The sequence below is a fragment of the Phyllopteryx taeniolatus genome, chromosome 22, assembly GCF_024500385.1.
Source record: "Phyllopteryx taeniolatus isolate TA_2022b chromosome 22, UOR_Ptae_1.2, whole genome shotgun sequence".
Classification (NCBI taxonomy): Eukaryota; Metazoa; Chordata; class Actinopteri; order Syngnathiformes; family Syngnathidae; genus Phyllopteryx; species Phyllopteryx taeniolatus.
The window spans coordinates 6,402,587-6,425,815 of record NC_084523.1 but is presented as its reverse complement, the minus strand read 5'-3'; the positions used below and the strand labels follow the sequence as shown (position 1 = coordinate 6,425,815).

Sequence of the window (23,229 nt, the reverse complement as noted above, 5' to 3'; positions counted from 1 at the left end):
CAGTGTCAGCTAGGCCATGCCCACACATACGCCACAGTTGTCCATCTTCATTGTAAACAGTAGTCCAATCCATCTAATGATGCGTTATTTGCCTCATACGTGCAAAATGACTAATTGATTTTATGGGTTTCTATGTATTGACATCCTAGTTGACTCCATATTCATCACATTTAGAAGATGTCAAAGCTTACGTATTTTACTTTCACGACACGTGGCTTGGCTTTATCGAAAGGACAATGCTCCCGCATTAAGCTTTTTATTTTTTGTGCCACATATCAGGTTTTCAGGGGTTAAATGGTCACAGATGTAATCCGAGCCCCTCTGACCTCTGATAAAAGTATGAAATAAAGTAGCGCTATAACAGCGAGGCCGGTGTGATGGGCAAAGTTTTGTTGCACAAGTCCCAAATTGAGTCAACTTTTGTTTGCGTTCTTGTCTGAGAACAGGTGTGCACTCGGAGACACATTAAAAATTAAGTTGTTTTCATCCTTTGTCCGCCAGATGAGGGTTTCTGCTGCTTTCGCCTCATCTGGTCTGGTCAACAAAAAGGTTACCTCATGTGTCAAGACACTTTCTACACCCCAAAAACTTTCCTGAGAAGGCATATGACATTATAGATATACCTTATGCTTGTGTAGCTCAGTCAATATCACCTCAATTGTGTAGTATTTGCACATTTTATTTAAAATCAACAGATGGCACAACAGCACTCCATAACAGGCAACATTTGTACATGTGGAAAAACATACCCAGCTTTGCTGCGGCTTCATTTTTTTGAATCACCCTTCAAAGCATTTTTGTGTGTGTGTGTGTGTGCATATTATGGGTTCTATTCAATGCACACTTTCCAAGTAGTGCATCTTAAAATGTTATTTACATTTTACAGTTTCTTCGCGGTAAGGCATGCCAATATTCTCTTATTAGTAAGTTACAGTGCTCCAGTCAGTCACTACTATAACGACGACACTATAGTGGATTTCTTCACTGTTGTTTGAATCAAATGGATGCTGTCCAGGGTGTATAAAAAATACATTCATCTAACCTTTTTATTTCATGTTTTGTCACACTAGCTTTGGTTCATAGTAGACATCTTTTGTTTGGATAAAAACACTACAGAGTCCCTGCTTTAGTCAACACAACAGACACGTTAGGATGCAGTTTAATGCTAGTTATTTCAAAGTGAATGGAGTGTGATTATTCAAAAACGTCAGTCTGCATAATCTTGGTTTTGCTACCACCTCGTGGCCAATCTGGGATGTTCAAGCCTATAGGCTTGAAATGTCCTCTCGTTTGGGAACTAAAGGATAAAGTGTTAAGACTGGAACAAAAAGCAGATATTAATGGCTCTCGGAAATTGCAAAGCTAACTTGAGTGACGCTAAATCTTTGATGCACAACAGAACTAAAATCAGTTTCCCGGTTTCCTTCATTTTTCTTCAAACTTCAAATCAATACAAAATAAAACTGACGTCTAAGAATTTCCCTGAATTGGTGCGAAACCCATTTTTTCCTCAAGTAAAAAACGATGCGGCTCTACCTACTGTGAGTTCACTTGATGTGCGCTTTCAGCACATCAGAGTAAGGCAATCAAATATTATGGTTGTGCATGATCGTGCATGTATGCATTGCTGACATCCTGATAAGATTCTCTGCTATTGGTTTTTTTTAGCATTCCAATACAAAAAAAAAACATTTCCGTAGTCAACAAAAATACATCTGCTGGCCTGACTTGTCTTCTTTTTATATATACAGCATTTGAACAGATATGAAGAGTTGCAAATGCACTGCGTATTGACATCATTTGAAGTCCTAAAGGTAGCTCAGAAAAGATGGGACTCCAGTTCCACTCAGGTTCAATTACTTGCACGAGAGTTTGGGTGACATCAGCCTAACTTACCATCAAAATATCGTCTAACGGTTACCGCTTTTCAAACGTAGATGCCTTCAGGGTTGAGTCCGGAGGATGTGGTGCTCTGCAGGGAGCGCAGGTCGCTGGGTAGGAGGCGTCTCAGAGAGGCGCAATCCTCGTCTGTGGCAAGCAAATATAAGAATGGTGAGTATTTCAATGAGCGCCTGAGAAAGGGTGAGGGGTGATGTGTAATTCAGTTGGTATAATAGGGTTACACACATAAGCTTTTAAGCACCAAACAGTTGCCACATTGAATTCAAATCTACCTTTTTATACTGCGTATGACCACAGAGTGGCACTGTGCACACACATGTGCAGGAATCTCCAGCTTAGCTAGGAAAATTGTGATATCGTTATGGCAGTTCTTCTCAAATTTTTTACACCAAAAAAACAAAAACAAAAGTACTTAGTTTTCCAAGTACCACCATCATCCAAATACAAAATAAAATCACGTAGAAGGAAGTTTTCATCAAAAACAAGACAGAGGGTTTACTCCTAAAAAGTACACTAACTGTCAAATGTTTAGAAACACTCCTCTATTCAATAGCATGGGATAATGTTTCAAAACCTTTGACCAGTTGTATATTTAATATTACTGTAAGCCTCCGTAACATAATGCGAAAGTTGCACAACATTACACTGTGCTTAAATATAGGGGGAAAATAATGATTCAATTGAAATGTATTGTCTAAACAAGATATTGCAAACGTATTGGACTAAAGGGTTAAATACAACTGAACTGTACTTTGGCGGTGATTCTTTCACATACCACTACAGGCAGACCACGTACCACAATTAAGAGACTTAAGCCACACTAGTAGAACGACTGTGCCTTACTAGTAACGTTTTAGTAATAGTAATTTAGTTGTTGACATATTCAGTGTTGGTTTCTGGCATGTGCATTATGAGCGGCCAACACTCCCTAAAATTAAAAAAAGTTGCCATGTAGAATGTCTTTGTATTGCGTAATGGCGTTATTGGTGTTTGTATGGGGAATTTGCGCCGACTTGTGGAATTGCTATCTGTAGAAGAGATGCAGGGTGGGAAGCAGAAATAAATCAATATAATGGGGGAGCAGATATACAAGGACATCATAGACTGTGAAATCTAATTCTTAACAAGCAAGCAAGTGGAGAAACAAAGCCAAAGGACATTTTCATTTTTGCAATGCAAGATTTGTTTTGTAAATTCACTGTTTTCTTATTTCTAATTATTCTATTCACTCTTGTTGCATGTGTGTTTACATACCATTGTTGTCGTCGTCGTCGTCCCCCGCAGGTTGCTGAGCTGGCAGCACGGTCACCTTGGTGCCCGTCTGCTGAATGAACTGCTGCAGGTTGACCTGGCGAAGCTCTTTGGTCAGCTGCTCCAGCTCCTGCTCCTTCTCCTAGGAGGAAAAAAAAACCCATCTCAAGACATCATAGTAGGCTTTCTAGAAGACATAGCCTAGTTTAAAAAAAAAAAAAAAGGTTAGCTATGCAAGTGCAGGCAAGGGATTGGAGACTTCTTGGGGCCTCTAATAAGGCAAAGAATGCTCTAATATCCACCTTCCCCCCTTCCCTTTTCTCATTATGACCTCACACCCAGGGGGAACTTGTGTATACATTTGACACTTTGAATCAAGTGCAGCAAAGGATCCTTCGGAGCCTTCCTGCAAAGTAGAGATTGAACTCGTCTTCCCTGTCCGCGACCTAATGAGCTTAGATTTGCACGGTTCCACTCCAGCGCGGAAGGATGGGATTTGCAAACCCCCGCGAGCATCTTCCTCCAACATTCGTTTTTGTGCTGGATGTGAAAAATGCTTCACAGTTGTTTGGGACGCGGACCTGTAGTCTCTTGCCGGACTGGCCGAGCGAACGTTCCAATGCCCTGCAACTGCTCTCCAGGCGAGCCGTGTGGTGGCTCTGCATGCCCAGCTCGGTTGTCACCTTCTCCAGCTGGGCCTCCACCTGACACCAAAGCAATAAAAAAAAAAAAAAAAAAAAACATTGAATCCCCCACAATTTTGGATTAGCACCAAATCGTACAGTCAACCCTGAATAAGTTTTGTGAATATTTGTATATTATCTGTCTACATAATTGTCATAACAAACCAATGTACCACGGCATTTGTTTCAATCTGTCTATGCATGCATTTGGCAATGTTTTGCAGTCCAAAGTGAACCGACGTTACCTCCTCCTCATTGATCATGTGATACAGCTCGTCGTCCTGCAGCAGACGTTCTTGCTCCAGGCCACTCTCCATGCTCTAAAGCACAGAAAGCAGTCATTGTTTTGACTTGAAAAACGTACCAGATTTTCCACTGCGGGCGCTCAATAAAACAACCTGAATGCGTGCTAAGTATTCCGAAAGCTTGGCCTCGCAGTCGCGTACGCGGGCCTGCAGCTCAGCCAGCTGTTGCCGGAGTTGCCGCTCGCTCTCCTGCTCGATGTGCAGCTCGTTCTGCCAGAACTCCTCCTCGTCCATCTCGGCATCGTTCCTCCTCGCCTGCTGTTCCAACACCAGCAGCTCCTCTTCTAGGCATCCTTCCTGGTGGGTGGAAAATTGATTCAACTTAAAAAACGATGGCGTATAATATTATTAACGACATACAGGGTTTAGTTGGTTGCCAGGCAACACGGGCTGCTGATGAGGATCCCCACTCACCTCGCCGGCCTCCTCCCATTCCCGCAGTTCGGCCTCGCAGCCCAGCAGGCGGCTTTCCAGGACTTGCAGTTTGTCTCTCTGCAGCTGCACCAGTCGGCCCAGCTCTCGGGCCGGACTCCCCGCCGCCGAGGACCCCCCGCTGCCGCCCCCGACGACCCGGTTCAGGTTCAAGCTCACGCCGCGCTGCTGGGCGAGCTTAGCTGCTTAAACACACAGGTGGCAAAATAGTGGGTTGAAATGTCATCAACACAACTAACAGACAGTCGACAACTACATGTTACTAGTGCGGCAAAACTGTGTCCTTGACAAACTAGTACCATGTAGTAGCCCTATTCAGTGGCAGTTTCTGGCATGTGCGTTATGTGGGGCCGCACAGGGAGGCATTGCAGAAATGTTATACAGTAGTAGAAGGCAGTTATTTGTTTTACTAGTAAGACAGTTGTGCGAATAGTACGCCCTAGTTGTTCTACTGAATTGTCTTATTTTGTTTTAAGACAACTTTGCCATACTAGGAGGACAGATACATGTTATCAGTGGAGGCAAAACTGGACTAGTTGACATCTGCACACTAGTACTACTAGTCAAGTGCTAGATGTTAACAAGTAGAATTGTATAATATCACTAGTAGCAAGGAGTTGTCAACGAGTTTTGCATCACCAGTAACGGAGTTGAACAAACTAGTGTGCAGAAATGTATGTCAGGGGCTTACCAATGGCCACCAATATATACTACTATGACGTTCCGTAAGTTTTGTAAAAGCAGCAATTTACATAAAACTAACGCATTGGTTCACATTAGATGGTTCTGGTGTTCCCAATTAAGCGGATGAGAAAGTAACTCCTTACGCTACCTTCCGTATCTCGGCTTTTTCCAAATATCTCCCGCAGACCTCTCGCTCCTCCGCTGAAGGTCAGAGACTTGCGTTTGGGCTCCCTGCGCTTGAGCGAACGGTCAGCCACCGACGGGCGCAGCTTGGCCAGCGGGGGCAGGCTCTGGCGGTAGAAGGCGCGGTCGGACCCGCGGGCCAGCCCATCCGAGGGGTCTCGTTCGCTGACGGACGGGCCGGTCCGCTGGAGGATGAGCTGCACGTCGCTGGCGTACTGGCCCCACTTGTTGAGCGACACCACGGGGTTCTCGTGGGGGGCCAGGTGGCGCTCCGTCTCCCTCCATTTCTCAATCAAGGTGTACCTGCCTGTGCGGCCTGGGACAAGAAGAATAAGTGTGTCATAACTCAAAACACCCGTATCTCAAATCATCTTTCCCATTGAAATGAATTGAAATGCCATTAATCCATACCCCCCCATATATATATATATATTTGCATATATATATATGCGTATATATATATGTATGTATATATATATATATATATGTGTGTATATATATATGTATATATATATATATATGTATATATATATATGTATGTATATATATATGTGTATATATATATATATATATATATATATGCATGTATGTATATATGCATGTATGTATATATATATGTATAATTAGAGCTCTATAGAGCTCGAACTATATATGGTCAAAGCAACCCCCATCTAATGGTGACCTTTGGCAGTGTTCAACCCTGTTATTTCTATTTCCACTCACAGGTAATAAGTGCACTGTTGAGAACTCTTCAACTCTAATGTTCCCACTACTTTTAAGGTGTAAGGTGGGCTGTATTTCAAAACAATTCTTCACTCACTCCCCCCACGACCTGTGCGGCAATGGAAAAGAACACTCTTACAGTAAACATTAAAGAAGGGATTTTATAGCGGGCAAAATTCCACCTCAACAAAAGGTGGGTACTGGGAACTGGGTTCAATGGTTCACAGCTCTGTGAATTCTGTGTCTGCGCAGATGGAGCGTGGGTGCGAGCAAAAGAGGCACATTCATCACCACAGACTGCTGTGGATAAAAAGGCACGGGATGCACAAAGGACAGTGAGCGCCATAACTCCTGCTCCACAGTCACCATTCAAGACCTCCAGGAGAACAATATCTTGAGCTGGGGGCTTGTGGGAAAGAGATATAAAATGGGACTCTTGGTGCATTTCAGGGCTGAATTCAGGGATGGAGTGTACAATTGTGACAATTTCTCAGCAAATTATGAACTCTGCAGGATGACACATATTGAGGTAATTTTGTATTAAGGCAGTACCCTGTCAAATCCAGCAAAAGGTGCTACCTTACGGATTGGTGATTCAATTGTAAATTTGATGTTGACAAAATAACACGTAATCCTAAATCAGCATTTTTGGGAGTGACTTCATCAATGTGTGCATGCTATGCTATGAACTCTGCCTAGCAACAAGTGTCTATTGACAAGAATCCGTTTAATTCAGGGGCTTACCGATGGCTTGAGCAAGCGCGATGACCACTTCCTGACAAGTGGTGAACTCGGTAACGCCACACACGATGCGCTGCACGCCGTCCACCCACACTTTCAGCTCCATGGCCTTCATCCAGACGCCCTCATTCCTTCACACCACAAGAGGGTGCTAAAGGGTTCAATGGCCATCCTAACAAGGAGAACAGCAATAACAGCATTGCTTTGGCTGCTTTGGTGGAATCAGGTTGCCAAACAAACAATTGAGTTTATGAACTTCATTTAGACAAAAGTAGTCCTTTGTCGCCAATAAATTTTAGGGGGGGGGGGGGGGGGGGGGGGGTATTGTCATCAATTGTTTGAGGATTTTTGCTATTCAAAGCCGGGCTTGAGCCCTATCCCCCACGAATAATGGGGTTCAGTGTATTTGATAGCTGCAACCATAAGTAAGACACATTCGTTCTACTAGTTCACTGAATTGTCTCACTTATTTTGTTGTTAGACAATGTGTAAAATTCTACCATATTCTACTAGTTAACATCTAGCGTTTCACTACTAGTAGCGCAAAGATGTCAACTAATGCACAGATTTGCCTGAACAGTAACATTTTTTTTTTGTCCTACTAGTATGCCAAAGAGCGTACTAGTACACGGACCTCAAGCTGGATATTAAATATTTCGAATAAATGCTCATATGGCTTTTCAGACAAAAGGCCTCCCCGCTTCTAGTCTGATTTCCATGCGGCAAAGCTAACAGCAGTTGCATGCACGCAGCTGGAAAGCTATTTCAAAAAGCTGACACAAGCACCTCGGCGGACTCATTACCAACCTGGCAGGGGCTGCACCCAACGGCGAGCCAGAGCGGCCGCACAGACCGCAGCAGAAGGCGCCGGTGCTTAGCGCTCGGGCCTTATTTTGTGCGCGCAAATCTCCCAGTGTGGGTCTCTCCATTTAAATGACGGGCTAGCGAGGAGTGCATTACAATAGGCACATTTGGCATCTGGCTGGGGAGCATTTAGCGGACGATGTGATGATGTGTCGCAGTTTCACGAGAGCGATCGAAACGTCGGAGCAGAGTGTTTATTCGGCGGTGAATGGATCCACACACCACGCCGTGGTTCTGTGCAACAAGGAAGAATACCTTGACACGCATCACTCACGAACATGTATTGTATGTACATACACACACTTAGCTGGGCATATCTGTGAGAAATCATACTCAAGTCTAGGGCTCACCAGTGATGGGACATTGCGATTTCCTTGGAATATTGTACAAGTAATCATGGGGCTATTGGTGATACGGCTGGTATTATGCCCAATGCTCTCTTTTGACTTGATTTATGTTGATAGTGATGTTTCCAACCTTTTTAAATCAGTTGATAATTAATGTGAGAAATCATGAACATGATCAGCATTTTCACTTAAATAACATAATTAAAGGTCATTTGAGACAATTTGTTTTTGCAGAAGTGTGTATCAAAGTGGTAGCCCTTCGCATTTAACAGTACCCAAGAAGTAGCTCTCACTTTCAAAAAGGCTGGTGATCCCTGGAAATTGTGACTCACAACGTTGACTATACCACTGACTTGGGAGCGCTAATGCTCAGTTTTTCTAAAAGGTAGTCATTTAAATGTGATTATTATTGTAGTGGGGTCAACTGCATTTCAGCAGCACACAGACGTTTTAAGTAAGTGAATGAGAAAAACGTTATTTTTAAAACTGACTTGAGTGGGATTCTAGTGTTTTGTAACACGCAAAACAGCCAGTATATAGATTGGAGCCATTAGATTAAACCAAATCAAACTGTTTGAAAGTCTGATCAAAGTTAAGATTTCTTGGCACTTTTTCTCAGTAGTTTATTGAAATTTGCTTTCATTAAACGTAGAGCTAGGCCTGAAGAGCATTGGAAGAAACCAGCTGTTCAGGGGCAGCTGCTGCTCTTTTTTAATCTTTGTGATGAAAAGGCACTTTTCTACCAACTAAATGAAAAACACAGCACTAACTTAAAGACTCCCTAATCAAATTAGCTGCGCGACATCACGAGCACTCCAGTGTGCTTCCTTGTGGGAACGACCTTTGATTTTCTTCACTTGTGAATAACTACACTTGCCCTTAAAGCCACTTTGATGCCAGCCAATGTCAGCCGACGGATAAATAAATCATCCCAGACGTGGTAGTGAGTAAACAGCGAGTGCCTATTTTGGTGCAGCTTGCTTGTAAATCTATACACCCACATTTAGACGCCGCTATACGTCTTGTAGCCTCAGAAGCTTCCGGAATTCTCATTCCTCACAGGAAATAAGAAATCTGATTAAAGGGTGTGCACACTAGCTGCATTCTTGAGCGGCTCAAAATCTTCAAAATAGATGTTAAATTCTCAAAGCATTTATGTTCATATATGGGCGTTTGCATTATGAAGACTGGCCACAACATTAGGTATACCTGCACAATGATACAATTCCCATCAGCAGCCATTATGAGGAAAAACAGCCTTAACTTGCACTGTTGGCGCATTTAAAAGCAAAATAAATAAACTCTACACAGCGTGTGCAGCGTCTCCTTTATGATGTGACATTTCCACAGGCTTTTCTTTTCCTTCTATAATAATGTCAGCCATACTAAGTGCGACACTTATGGCTGCCAGGTCAGCACGAACGGCCAGTGTTTGGACACAATAGAACGAGCACAAACTGCAACGCAGACAAAAAAAAAAAAAAGCTACAAAATAGACAGCTGGATTCACAATACAGTACTTGGACATGTGCGCCGCCTGCGCGGTGAACTGAGCTAAACTTAGCTAAAACTTCACTCTCTTCGAGCGTCATTCTCGGGATGCCACAGGAAAGCAGAGCGAGGGAGGGAACACTGTGGTTACACTGCAAACGCTTGTACAAGTAATCAAGAAAAAAAGAGGCGCAATTCCCTTATAATCATATCATGGAATATTAAAGTGACAGTGAAAATCAGGCACAAACAGATGATGTCATCATTTTTTAAAGGACGACTTCACTCAAAACAAGCGACGTGCCGACAAGAGAGACCACTGTGGTGTGTGTGTGTCCACATGGCTAGCCGACGGCCTGACTGAATGCAAACAATTCATCACCATGGCGACGCAGCCCGCTGGCCTTTTGTGCCGAGCCTCGCTCGCACAGCACAGTTGACTGCATTGATCGGGGAAAAGTTGAGCAGAAACAATTAAGAAGTAACCAGCGCTTTCCTGTCACTGACTCTATCGAAATGCAGACGACATTAAAAAGTAATCTATGCCGTCATCGCATCTCAGATGAATTACTGTAATGTACTTCACTTTGTGGAGTCAACCAGTCCAAAAATCCCACCACTCGCCTCGCATCCAGAAGATAACTCCTATTCTGTATTCAATTGTCATATATTGTCTGTTCGACTTCTATCTACGTATAGCACTTTGTTACAACCAAGGTTGTTTTTTTTTTTTTTTCAAACAAAACAGAGTGGAGTCCTGTATGTTTGGGAATAGTAGCAGTACAATGGGAACTTTAGCTCAAAAAGCAAATTAAAGCAATGTTATCATAATAAATGTGGTGAAACAGGATAGAGTTGCGTGTAAAGTGAAGATAAACAATTTTTAATACACATACCTGAATCTGTGAAGCATGGAGAACAACAGTGTCACACAACCACAAGCACTATAAGTAAATGTGCTGTTTTTGACATCGAAATAAAGCTATATCTTTGTACTCTTTCATGGCTATGATGTTAACAGAAACTTGTGCCTTTTATATGTTTTCAGAGAGTTTAGCAAATACACAAAGGATGCAATCAGACCGCTATATGCTTGCACGCTAGCTCCATTGCCAGTCAAGCGAGATCACACAACACTTGTCCTCGGGGGGACGCATTTTGGCCACGCTAGCAGTATAGGAGGACAGCAGCATAACAAGGAGCGTTCATGTCAGCAGTTGCTTTAATATAAAAAAGTAAATTAGATTAGATTGACCCGTGTCCCCCGGACAAGATATCAATTAGTTTGATGGAGGCACTCGGGCCGCCAGCGAAGTAATACGCTGGTGACCTTGTCATTTTAGTTGGCACACATGGGCTTCAGGTTTATTTCCCACTGTCCCATCTGACAGATATGATACACAGTAGAAAAACATGTGGCCTAGCACACAAAGCTCAGTTTAAAAACATCCAATGAGGACTTTCGCATTAATTTTAAGCATGGACAGTTAGTAGAACTCATCAAACCTTAATTGCCATTTTTAGCCCATGTTGAGGTCTGAAGTACATGCTACAAATAAGCCTTCGTTAAGTGCACCCATGCGAGGGTCAAAATATTAGAAATAGCTCTCAGTAATCTCCGTGTAATATCAGACACCCACAAACATGGCAAATTTCCAGTATTGGCAAATTATCAAAAGTGAACATGACTGTCTTTGTGTTAGGCTGCACGTTTTAGTGCATCTTTACATATTGATAGGGACTGGTGCTGATACTGTCTGTACTCATACTCGAAAAAATGATTCGATACTTGGACACCGACACTACTTTACCAGCATGACATATAAGCTGTGTGTTGATACTTGAAGGTAAATACAGATGTCAGTACTTTTTAGCCGGCCGCAAATTATGTTCTGGTCTGATTCTGTGATTAAGTATCACTTCAGTTCTCCTGTCACAGTTTTATTTTATAATTTGTGGTATTCTCATGAATCAGCACTTTATTTTGCAGTTAACAAACAGAGGCAACCTGGCATCCATACTCCTCCTTGTACATCCACCGGACTCTATGTTCTTCTTCGTGTCATCAAGACGTAATGGCATTATCAAGTATTGATACTTGGCATCGGCCAATACTAGTACTTGTACTCGGTGTAAAAAAAAGTTCCTACATATGGAGCCAGTATGTTGACCACGTTGACACTAAACGACACCTCGCAGTCTCGTAAATTCAAACTAATCAGCTTGGTGGCGACAATAAGCCTGTAAGACTCTGAGCTCAACTCAGTGGGAGGGGAGTTTCTGCAAAAAGACCCACTCCAACGGGATTAGTTACTCAACAGCACTACAAAGAATTTTTAAGTTAAGTAAGTTCAGGATCGTTAAAGAAATAATAAAAAAAAAAAACAGCATTCTAGGACGTGAAATTGGATTTTATCATTTCCTAGACCGTCGACTACAATAAGATAAAACAGTATAACAATCATTTCAAGTGTTTTTAAATGAGTACAAACATGATGCAAGTATATTTACTTGCGGTATTAAGCATTTAGATGCATGTCCTCAACCAAGGACAGATTGATGTATGTTATTTTTAAAGGTAAACAAGCACAATAATTTGACTTATTGTGTTTATATCAGTATAACACAAGCTTGCTGCTGTTCCAGTTGTGTTCCAAAAGCGGCAATCATTGCACAACCACTCTGTATCATGCCACGTGCATGCCAAGTCAAAGTATTCTGATGATTATTATTAGCATAGAATGCATAAACAAGCAGACATTAGCTAATCAGTCACCATAGGTTGGCTTGACCTCACCAAAACAAAACATACCTTCTCACAGTGTCCTGTTACGCTCACGCATGTTCCCCTCCAAGCAGTTTATTCCCCTATGGATTTAAAAAATGGTCCCCTACTCAAGGAAAGGCAGCAGCCTACTTTGCGGGGATAGAGGGATAGATTGGAGGAAGGAGAGGAGGGGGGAGACGGGGAGATCTCGTCTGCTGCGGGCCGATGCGCGTCACGCCGCCGCCGCATGTGCACGTAAACACGGCTCGCTCGCACGCTCCACTCACCGGACATCCGACACGGAGCGTTCAGCATCCGCAGCTCTCTCTCTCTCTCTCTCTCACTCCCTCACTTTGCTGGTGTGTGCACACTGGCGAGGGCGGGGATGAACGAGGGGGGCTTGTAAACGTGGGAAAAGAACTGGGGCACTGCAAGGCATGATGGACCCGTTAAAGCTACAGCGACTGCCGCACTGGCCGGGACCTTTCAAACCGGAGCTTCTATAATACAGTGGCGACAGATGGCGCTATTTTGCATTTGTATTTTTTGTTTATATTCAATACAGAGCAGTGATTTAATCCATGGTGTTTATGAAGGAGGTGTCTGTCTGACCTCCTTTCTGTGTCATTTTCTGCATTCTCAAAATGTAGTGCTCGTACCACAAGTGGTACACTGGCTCCCTCTCGTGGTAGATTAAAGAATCACACAGCAAGTTCAGTTCAGTTGTATTTTACATTTTTAGGTCGATTTAATCTTTAAGAACAGTTTTTCTTTTTAAACTTTTATTTAGGTAAAGTTTTCATTTAACTTTTAAGGGCAATCAATTTATTTAACTATTTTTTAAAAATGTTTCACTATATTTAAGCGCAGTGTTAATTTTCTTACTGTGCAGTGGCTGACAATAATATTAAATATTTTCCTGTCTCGTTTTTGATGAATACTTATTACACAAGGGGATTTTTAATTTTGGTCATGAGTATTTTGTTTTTGGTGGCACTTAGTGAAAAAAGGTTTTGCCTCTTCCCTCAGTGATCGTAAAAGAACTATGCAAAACTTTCTCAACTTTGATTATGCAGCATAAGAAAAAAAATAAAAATCCCCAGAGGGAGGAAATTTTCTGCCTTACATTGCAGCTTTAAGTCACACTTCCATTGCTGCACCACTGCATAAATATTGAAGACTTGCGAGTCATATCGCACACGTCTCCAAAACAATTTGCCTCTCGGCGTGTAATTGATGGCTCAGGGATCTCTAACATTTTTTACATTTCTGTGGATGATATGTTTAGACGGATGACGAGCTGAAAACAACTCATGTTTTATTTATGTGAGAGGGACTACAAGAGTACTGTAAATCATGCTCAATTTGCTCAAACGTGTTGATCGAAAATGAAGCAGGTTTTCATTTAGTATTTCTATTTTACAGGACGGGAATGAGCTCCAAACTCATATTCCGTAGCTTTAATTTCACTTGCACCCTGATTTCCTTGACATGTTTTCCTCTAAGCTTCTCAAATCAACCTCCCTTGATCCCAGTCTGGTCACGAGTACCTTTAAGTGCACTCGGTCTTAAGCGTCAGACCTAAGCATTAAGAAGTTTAAAAAAAAAAAAGCACTCACTTTGTGGTCTTCGTCCTCGTCGACCTCGGCACACAGCTGTGTGCGGGATCTGCGAGGTTCTCAGCATACCTTGGATACCCTCAATAGGCGCTTTGGGAGTTGCCTCGCTAGACCCAGGAGATGGCGCTGGGGTGGAAATATAAGCTTGTTACCTTAAAAGAAAAAACTTTTGGAAATAGAAAGGTAATATACGCTTACCTTCTAAAGGAAACCATCACATCATTGTTGTTCCCCCATGATGTAGAAAGGTATTGTATAATAAAACCAAATAAAATTAAAGGCAATGTGCCCTTGTAACCAATTACAACAAAAACATTCAAACAAATTCACATTTCTCATTTCTAAAACTCTAAAAAGACTGTCTCAGCAAAATAAAGACCTTAATTTGCTTATCAGTAACACCTAAATGAAAAATGAAAAGGCTTCAATTAGTAAAGTTATCAGGAATCCATTGAAATGACTATATTTATCTTGATTTGTTTTTGGACTTTCTCATTGTTTTCCTCTTTGGCTGCTGTGAGCTATCCATCCATGCATTATCTGTAACAGGTCGAGCCTATCCCAGCTATCTTCGGGCAGGAGGCCCTGAACTGGTCGCCAGCCAATCGCAGGGCACATATAAACAAACAACCCTTCGCGCACACATTCACACCTACGAGCAATTTAGAGTCCTCAATCAACCTAGCATGCATGTTTTTGGGATGTGGGAGGAAACCGGAGTGCCCGGAGAAAACCCACGCAGGTACGGGGAGAACATGCAAACTCCACACAGGCGGTGCCGGGATTTGAACCCCGGTCCTCAGAACTGTGAGGCTGATGTGCTAACCAGTCATCCACCGTGCTGCGCTATTATTATATATTATATTATTATATATATTATTATCGTCACAGTTAGCCAGGTTAGCTCGCTGAGCTAACTGGAATTGTAACCGCCAAAGTGGCTTTTATCAGGGTCTGTCCTGACATTAACAGGGTGGTTCTTCACTCCCAAAATTCTTGAGCGCTCGAGTGGGTTCAAAAGACACAGTTCCCTGGGAAATACTCACTCCTTCTACCATTTTCCCCGGTGTCTAGACTTCATTAGCAGAGGATGAGCCTCTCCCTCGCAGCGGCCGTGTAAGCTCCACTGACGACAAAGAGGCCTATTGTTCAAAAGGATTTGGGTCTGTGCACAGCTTTTCCCCTCGCCTTGCACTGGAAATCGCACACACTGCACCAAAATAGCTCTCAAACACACACACACATAAAGCGAATTAAGAGATGATTAAAAGTTGACTGGAGTGAGTTCCGCAAATAGAAAGGCTGAGAGTTTAATCAGAGTGTTAAAGCACTTCAAGCATATGAGGATTCGGGGGAATTTATGCATTATGAGTTGAAGGCCACTTGGGGACACATTAAAGGACGCCAAAATTAGACTTCATTAAAAATGGTGCACTACTGCACTCTAGAGGACCAAAAACCAATAGCATCCCCTTAAATGAGGAAAACAAGATAATATTAACCTTTAGAATGATGTTTGAAAAATTCATGCGTAGCCAAGTGTATATAAATATATTTTCTTATTAAGTGGCTGACAGTTTTCCTTGCTTCATTCACTATGATTTATTACTCTTGTTATTAGCTGTCACGTGTGCTTGTTTGTGGGCTTTGGCATTTAAACAACGACATTAGGTTGATGTTTTTGACGAACAACTCAAAACAGTAAAAAAGAGACACCAGCTTGTTTAAAGTTGCACAAGATATTCCTGTAACTGTTTCAGTGTGGTTACTTTTCTGTTGCGGGTGAAAAAACAAGTGCTAGTCATATTTTCTACACTATTATATATATATAAAAGCTACAAAATATGTAAGTCAACTATTGAATAAAATATGAATGCACATCTATAAAGTTCAGTTGTGAACCAACAATATATGTCCACATGTGAAATGTTCCACAAAAGTGACATTTGACGTCTTCTAGATGGAGTTTACTGCCTTTGTGGTCCTTGCATTTATAAAATCAGCTTTCCTGAAGCCACACTGTTGAACACAGATCCATAAATTGTAAGTGGATGTCGCTGTCACATCGGAAAAAAAACGAATGAGTCGGCCTCCATCATTGCTGACCTTCTTGTATGTCCCATGGAGATCGCTGTGGTTCCACATGGCGTGCAGAAGGAGACATGCTGCTACACCTGCTCTACTTGGGCCGTAACTACAAAAAGATGGATTTTTTTTTTTTTTAAAGAATAAAATGACACATGATGGATGTACAGGAGCTGCTGACTGACCCGTTGTCCTTCTTGCTGATGTTGCAGATCTTAGGGAGGGCGTCCTGGCTCAACAGGGCTCGGACGTTGTGCACATCACTTTGGCTCAGGTTGAAGAGGATGTGACACAGAAACGCTGTCACGTCCGAGGGAAGGTCTCTCCCCGTGTCGTTATTGGGCAGGAGCTCCACTACCTCTGGCAGCACCTGCCTAACTACAGGGTGACATATTTGTTGTTGTTTTTTCTTTAAAAAAAGTTTCTAATGGTGATTAATGAGACAACTAACCAATATCGGGGTGCAGCTTGAAGAACCGAGAGAGGTTTTTGATGAGTGACACGGCCGTCCTCTTTACGTCGAGCTCGCCCTCCTGCAACATTTTCCTCACGTGCTGGAGGCCATTTTCCCTGTGGACGATGGTGTAGGCGATGGATTCCGTCACCTGCAAGTAAACAATTTGTTAGGAAAAAACATCTGCATTGACTTCTTACTATACTTTTCAATGCACGAAATGCAATTCATGGGGATATACTTCGAGACGAATTCACTTTGTCAATTGTCAGATCTTTCCACAAGAGGGAGCCAAAACATTCTCTTGAAATTTGCAGTTGGGAATTAAAGAACCCAGATGACGTCCGCTAGGCTCTCACCGCTCCGTTCCCTGCCGTGATGTTCTGCAGAGCTCCAATGGCCGCCTCCTGCGTGTGGTGTCGCAAGCTGCGGGCGATGAGCGACAGGTACATACGGATGGTGATGGAGCTCCACAGCCACTCGATGCCGCGGGGGTTGGCCTTCTCCTCAAGCAGCCTGCAGTGATCCTGCTCTTGCTGGGCAGACACGCGATACATTGTCACTTATAAGATTCAGTGGTGGGAAGTACCAAAGTATTACTACAAATATTAAGTCGCTTTTTTTTATACCTCTTTGGTCTTGGCACTGCGCTGAGCGAAACATCCGACCGCCTTTGGCTTGGGCGTCACGTGTTCTTGCGATTGTAGGAGATTTGCGGCGTACTTATCGGGCAGCTCCGACTCGATCTGATAGGACAGGTTGTGCAGGATGCACACACAGTTCTCTGTGGACTTTTGGAGATGAAAGCATCGGATTAATGTGAGACGTGAGTGTCGCAAGAGGAAAGAAGGCTTTCAACGCTACCTTGTCGTCAGCCTTGTAGTCGGACACGGTCCGTCGGATGTAGTAGACCAGAGAGTCGATGAGGTTCTCGCACTCCCGCATGGCTTTCCTTCCATCTGGACCAGATGAGGTCAGGTTTCTAAACACAAAAACTTCCACAAGTGAGTTTTTTTTTTTTTTAAACAAACAGCGGCAGATGGTGTTCTGACGTTTGACAGGAGACTCTTTGTAAAACAGTTCTAAAACCGAGGGATAGGGGTTTTCAAACTGGAAAAAGGAGAACTTTCAGAGAAAATGTGATAATTCAGTCCTTAACTCTTTTCAGACTTCAGTTTCCACATATTGATGCGCAACACTTATTTAAATCACCACCAAATGTAAGGTTTATTACAGTAGTTTTTTGTAATGGTTACTTAACAATAAAAACAATTGTAACGCAATTTGCGCATTTTTTCTCAATGTCTTTATGTCTCAAAAGTATTCCCTGTCAATTGACTGTCTGTTGTCGTACTAAAGCAGCTCCAACTAATGGAGACAAATTCCTTGTGTGTTTTTTTTGGACATACTTGGCAAAATAAAGATGATTCTGATTCTCATTCTGATGTCATTATTATACTGCCACCAGGTGGCCAAGGTGCACACAACCGAGGAAGCAGCACAACGTCGATTGAATTGGGTTGGCAAGGTCACAGAACAAATTCAATATATTGAGGCACATCTGTAAATTAAAAAAACTTTTGGACCAATTAGTTAAACTGGACAATTTTCCGCACACCTACAGTCGTGTGGCGTACCTGAGGCAGCCAGTAGCATTGTAGAAAACCTCATCGTCGGCGAGCAATTCATCTTTGGGATTCTCCCCTTCGGAAACGCCCGAGCTCGGCACCAGGACGGACTTCGTGAGGACTGCCAGGGCCTCTCTGGAGAGGTTTTCCTTCAGGAGGTCATGAGAAGACAGGTTCCACAGGAGGCCTGAGAGGTTAAAGGTCATCAGGTAAGGAGCCTAATCCTGGTTGCGATGCATAAATGGTGCTTTTTAAGTACAAAACTGACCGGCAAGCTGTCTTCTGGTCTCTGTATCGTGACTGTTCTTCAGCACGCCCAAAATGGTGGCCAGGCCGGCGTGGTCCTTCACCTCCATTTTGTTGTCGCTGCTCTGGTACACCACGTTGCGCAGGGCGGCGGCAGCGGCGCGCTGCACCTCCTCCTCGTCGTTGTGGAGCAGCTGCAGCAGCTTTTTGATGCCGCGCAGGAAATAAACCTAAAAGAGGACTTTGAATGTAACTCACACACTGGTCACAATATTCGTCACTGCACAGTAATCCCCCACATATTCACGGCTCACTCTTCACAAATTCAACTATTGATCTTTTTTGTTTTTTTGTAGAACCTATTTCCAGGTATTTGCTGCTTGGGCTGTTCGTGGAAAGTATGGAGCGTCTTTGCCACATGTGCATGTACACATTCACAATCGGCGCATTTTTTTCTAAATCAAATAATCAGAAAGACATTTATTTGTTAGAGTAATGTAACTGTTTGAAGAACATACGTTGTGGTACAGTTCCGGTTTGAACTTACTAACATTTTAGGGGGAGACGTAAATTACTGGAAGTTTTTCACTGTTCTTGGCAGGGCTCGGCCCCAATTGGTTTGCTGTAAGTCTATGGCACGCCAAGGAACTTGTTTACCTTTTGCAATATACTGTATATAGCATGTGTGTCAGGCCCATTCGGAGCGCAGGGTCAACAGAAATCTGCGCCATCGTGCTCAAATGCAGGGACGTCTGAGCTGTCAGCAATGTGGCCACTTGGTATTTGGTCGTACACGTGCCATTAGCGAGGGATTACGAGTATCGGAACACGAGAGGCTCAAACCGTCTTCCTTGCGTCGGCGCTCTTGAAACACTGAGATTGGATGAGCGCGGCGGCGCTGATCAGCGTGTACTCGTTCTCCTGAGACAGCAGGTTGACGGCCCTCTCCAGCGTCATCTCCGGAGGTTTCTCGGACCTCCTGGGCAAGACGACAAATCAGAATCTCCATCCATACAGTCAAATGTGTCAAAAAGAGGTCTTACGGAGTTGAGACGTTGTTGGCTTGGATCTGATGAAGCTCAGCCCCCGCTCGCCCCCCCATGTCCACCTCCAAACTGTTGCCCGAGGGCGGGTACGTGTTCAGTCTGAGAAGCCTGTGACTTTTTGACATCCAGGTTACGTCACGTAACCGGGGGGCGGCGACCATCCCTTCGCTCTGGTGGAAAGCCGACTCATTCCAGCCTGACTCATTCCACCCGGACTCGTGCCCGCGCTGGCGAAACGAAGCGTCCGACCAAAAGCGGACGCTCCCGTTGGCGGGCATGGAGGGGTTCGTCCGCACCCAACGTGGGGCCTCGGAGAGGGCGTAGTGCTTCTGCGAGCCTAGCGAGCGGCCGAGCGGGGAGCAGTTCCTGTGGGACACACTGCGAGCGAGCAGGGTGGATGTACCGAAATGGCGGCCGTTGAAGACAAAATGGCGCTGAGCCGTGTCGGGCGTCCCTGGGGGTGAGACCTCCACTCTCCTGGAAGGCCTCCGCACACGCTCGGTGCTTGACAGAGAGCAACCAAAGCCATTTACCTGTGGAACAAAACACACATGTATCAGTATTTAAGGTTCATTATAAGGTATATAGTTAACTTACCATTAATAATGTACAGTTATCCTTAATTATTTGATGTTTCTGTGCTCAAGTGAGTTGAGGAGTATCATTTAGACAAAAGTAAGCCTTTAACACCATCTTGTGGCATCTACAGGCAATTAAGTCGTGTATAAACCTTGGGGGGGACGTCAATTATTTCCACATTTTCGATATTTGTGGCAGGGCTATGTGCTGCGACTAGTGGGTATTCAGTTCAAATAATACATAATAATTAGATAAATGTTTTATATAAAATATTAAAAAAGCAAAACTATAGAGAATCACATGATTACAATAAAAATGACAATATGCATAAATATATAAAAATATAAGTTAAAAATGTAAAAACAATACACAAAGAAATCAAATAAAAATGTAAAATATGAATACATTAATAATAAACAAGATGAATAAGAAACAAATAGATACATTAAAAAATATATATATAGTTAAGTATATAAATAAAAATCTAATAAATGGAAAAATACATTAAGTTAACGGTGTCATAACTGAGAGGCATAAACAGTTCAGCGTACAAACAAATTAGAACCATTTCTCTGCTTGCTTGAATTTGGCAGAGTGAATAAATCACAAAGTAGCTTCAGCATTTTCTTCTTAGTCACGCTTTAATAAATTATGAATGAACATACAGTAAACTCAAACTTACCGCGGTGTGAGGCCTCAGTCCGTCCGCAGCGTCGGAACTCTTGGCGGCGCTTCTCTGTAAGTGGACACTGCCTGAAACAAGTCGATGAGGTTCAGTGGAGAGTGTTGAGTTGCACGCCGACGTAATCACCTGAACGCATCGCAGACACTTCCTGGGAAGCCGAACCCAAATATACTACAACACAAACGCTCATTTGCATGAATGGGTGACTGAACGGTGATGATGACGCTGATCATATTTGGCATCCAATAAGCTCCAGAAGTAGGTCAACCAGTACAAACTATGACCATAATAATTAACATAGTATTAAAATAATAGCTGTGAGAGTGTCAATCAAAAGTGAGCATTGTTGACAAAGCTACTAGCTCTCATTGGTGAACAGAATGTCGTGACTGGTGTGTGTAAGCGCACAATAGGATGACACGATAAGTCTGTGACCAGAGTCCAAAGTCTGTTATTGCCTCATCAATAAAAGGTAAATATTTGATACAGTTCAAACCAATAAGCTGCCTCCATGTTGCTTTTTGGCAGATGAATGAGCCCGCTGAAACCTGTTGGACCACTAAAATACTATGTGACGTGCATTCCACTGCAAAAATCAGTTTTGCATTTTAAGTCAATCAAAGACATCAATGCAATGAAAGACTACCTCACTAAAATACACCCTTTTATCCAGGTAATATTTACTTTTACGAAAGTTCTCCAGCCCTGAGGGTGTGGCTCTTCGAAGTAAATCTGTATACAGTAGTGTGTGATTAATTGCATTGGGTTTGGGTTAGTTTTGATAGTCTAGTCCTCATTTAAGATTACATGACAACAGCAGCAGAGAATGAATGCAGTGAAGGTGGAGTTTAACAGCAAGCTGTGTACTACTAATACTACTACTACTACTACTACTAATAATAATAATAATTACAGTATATATGTAGAGAATGTTTAGCTTCGCGGAACAATGCTAAAAAATGACACATAAAGAAGAAGTAGTGTTTACCGTTGGACACGCTCCTTTTGGACTTCCGTGCCAACGTGAGCTGAACCTGCTGCTGGACCCGCAGGCTGCGGTCACTGGACGGAAGTCTCGCCGACGACCGAGCGCTGGGCTCGGCCGGCAAGGCCAGCGTGGTGTCGGTGTCCTGCCGGTGGTAGTCCAGCGCCGACTTGAAGAACAACTCCTCCATAGTGGGGCGAGGTTTTTTATTTTATTTTATTTTTTTCGCCTTTTCACAGCCTCGTCGACATTGTTAACCCGAGTACAACGAACCCGTTCCGGTAGGAAACTTTTTTGTTGTTGTTGTTCTTCTCCTGTTTTGTCCTACTGAAAATCCATCCGTGTGGGCTAGTGACGTCATGCCGGGCGGGGCTAAATTTACCTGAGGTGTCAGGTGACGCCGTTGTGGATGAATTTGAGTTTGTTTTTTTGTATTGTTGTGTTTTTCTTACTAAAACACGCCCAGTCCCAACAGGACGTCTCCGTTTCGAACTTTGTTTTTATTTGTTTGTGGAACATATTTAAAAAGAAATATGTCAAGCAATGAGACTCCACACACCCCTGTTTGGGCAGGTGGATGGATCTACTTTTTGCCTCCGCCAGATTTAATTTGCACTGTAATATTTGCATCTATAAAATGATGTATATTGATAATATGTTTTAATAAAAATGTTTTAAATATTTTGTAAACAAGAATTTCATATTGTTAGACGTATTAGCAGATGCACCTTCACACTCTATAATAAGGTTCCAGAGTTGTATCAAAAAGATGTCTTTAGAATGATGAAAATGCCAATTTTAGATTGATTTAACAATAGGTAAATCTTGAGGTTCTATTACACTAAGAGCTTTTTCTAATGTATATATTTAAAAAATGTACCCTCTCATGCAAATAAATGACAAAAATATTAAAAACACTGTAGGTACATACTCTAAATAATTACACTCAAAAGGTTCAAAAATATCAAAAAATGTGCTGTTGAAATGCTAATTCTTGATTGCTTTAACAATATTTTGTACTTACATCATACTGAGAGCCAGTGGCGGTTTCTGGCATGTGCAATATGTGAGGCCACACAGGGTGACGTTGCTGGGGGCAATAAGGTCCCCCTAAGATTTTTATTTTTTTTTAAATTGTTGTTTCCTTGATTCTAAATTTTAAAAAATTTAAATACATCCCTTGTATTGTCTCTCATAAGGTGTCTAATAGGCTACACAGTGGCCTTCTATGACCACGTATTCTTTGTAAGGTTACTTTTGTATGGCTCTCATACTGTATGTTGCTAGGATACTATTTTTACTACAGGCTCCATTACCTGGTAAAGGGTCTTTGAATATCGCCCCTCTAGTGTCATTGCAATTTAATACGGTGACAAAGTGTCACATTTGTCAGGCAATAAGAGGAACATAAGAGGTGCGGGGGTGTGGAAATTGTTGGGAGTATTAACCCCATAGAAGCTTTTTATAAAAATGCAATGACATTTAACTTACTAAAGGGGGGACAAAAAAAACACCACCAACAGTTGCAG

General features: G+C 42.7%; 2 protein-coding genes across 6 annotated transcripts; both read right to left on the bottom strand.

Moving 5' to 3' along the window:
• Window positions 1-664: 664 nt before the first annotated feature.
• rassf8b (Ras association domain family member 8b) lies at window positions 665-7,048 on the bottom strand. 2 transcript variants are annotated; one of them, XM_061762824.1, is made up of 8 exons: window positions 6,908-7,048; window positions 5,406-5,756; window positions 4,556-4,758; window positions 4,235-4,438; window positions 4,082-4,156; window positions 3,735-3,857; window positions 3,157-3,295; window positions 665-2,028 (listed from the first exon to the last, which is right to left on the bottom strand). In XM_061762824.1, the coding sequence occupies exons 1-8, from the start codon at window positions 7,017-7,019 to the stop codon at window positions 1,928-1,930; spliced, it is 1,308 nt and encodes a 435-aa protein (XP_061618808.1). In that variant the 5' UTR covers window positions 7,020-7,048; the 3' UTR covers window positions 665-1,927. The 2 variants fall into 2 exon arrangements, with proteins under 2 accessions (XP_061618808.1, XP_061618809.1); XM_061762825.1 differs by having other exon boundaries at window positions 4,556-4,755.
• Window positions 7,049-13,991: 6,943 nt separating this feature from the next.
• Window positions 13,992-22,060, bottom strand: pkp2 (plakophilin 2). Of its 4 annotated transcripts, none has more exons than XM_061762811.1 (13): window positions 21,704-22,060; window positions 20,713-20,783; window positions 19,449-19,984; window positions 19,249-19,384; window positions 18,428-18,635; window positions 18,169-18,346; window positions 17,396-17,513; window positions 17,161-17,322; window positions 16,891-17,067; window positions 16,529-16,682; window positions 16,263-16,455; window positions 16,099-16,171; window positions 13,992-14,118 (listed from the first exon to the last, which is right to left on the bottom strand). In XM_061762811.1, exons 1-13 carry the CDS (start codon window positions 21,888-21,890, stop codon window positions 14,053-14,055), a joined length of 2,259 nt encoding a protein of 752 aa, XP_061618795.1. In that variant the 5' UTR covers window positions 21,891-22,060; the 3' UTR covers window positions 13,992-14,052. The 4 variants fall into 4 exon arrangements, with proteins under 4 accessions (XP_061618795.1, XP_061618793.1, XP_061618796.1 ...); XM_061762809.1 differs by having other exon boundaries at window positions 13,995-14,118; window positions 16,099-16,186; window positions 21,704-22,059; XM_061762812.1 differs by lacking the exon at window positions 13,992-14,118 and adding an exon at window positions 15,334-16,011.
• Between the last annotated feature and the right edge of the window lie 1,169 nt (window positions 22,061-23,229).

Bases quoted from the DNA above. Each gene is read 5' to 3' on its own strand.
- rassf8b (XM_061762824.1), bottom strand. From the start codon at position 7,019: ATGAAGGCCATGGAGCTGAAAGTGTGGGTGGACGGCGTGCAGCGCATC. The intron at 3,858-4,081 runs GTAACGTCGGTT...CTTTGGTGTCAG, and splicing joins ACATGATCAATGAGGAGGAG to GTGGAGGCCCAGCTGGAGAA. The intron at 2,029-3,156 runs GTATGTAAACAC...TGCTTGCCACAG, and splicing joins CGACGACGACGACAACAATG to ACGAGGATTGCGCCTCTCTG.
- pkp2 (XM_061762809.1), bottom strand. From the start codon at position 21,890: ATGGAGGAGTTGTTCTTCAAGTCGGCGCTGGACTACCACCGGCAGGAC. The intron at 20,784-21,703 runs GTAAACACTACT...GACTTGTTTCAG, and splicing joins CAAAAGGAGCGTGTCCAACG to GCAGTGTCCACTTACAGAGA. The intron at 14,119-16,098 runs GTCAGCAATGAT...TTTCCACCCCAG, and splicing joins TCCATGGGACATACAAGAAG to CGCCATCTCCTGGGTCTAGC.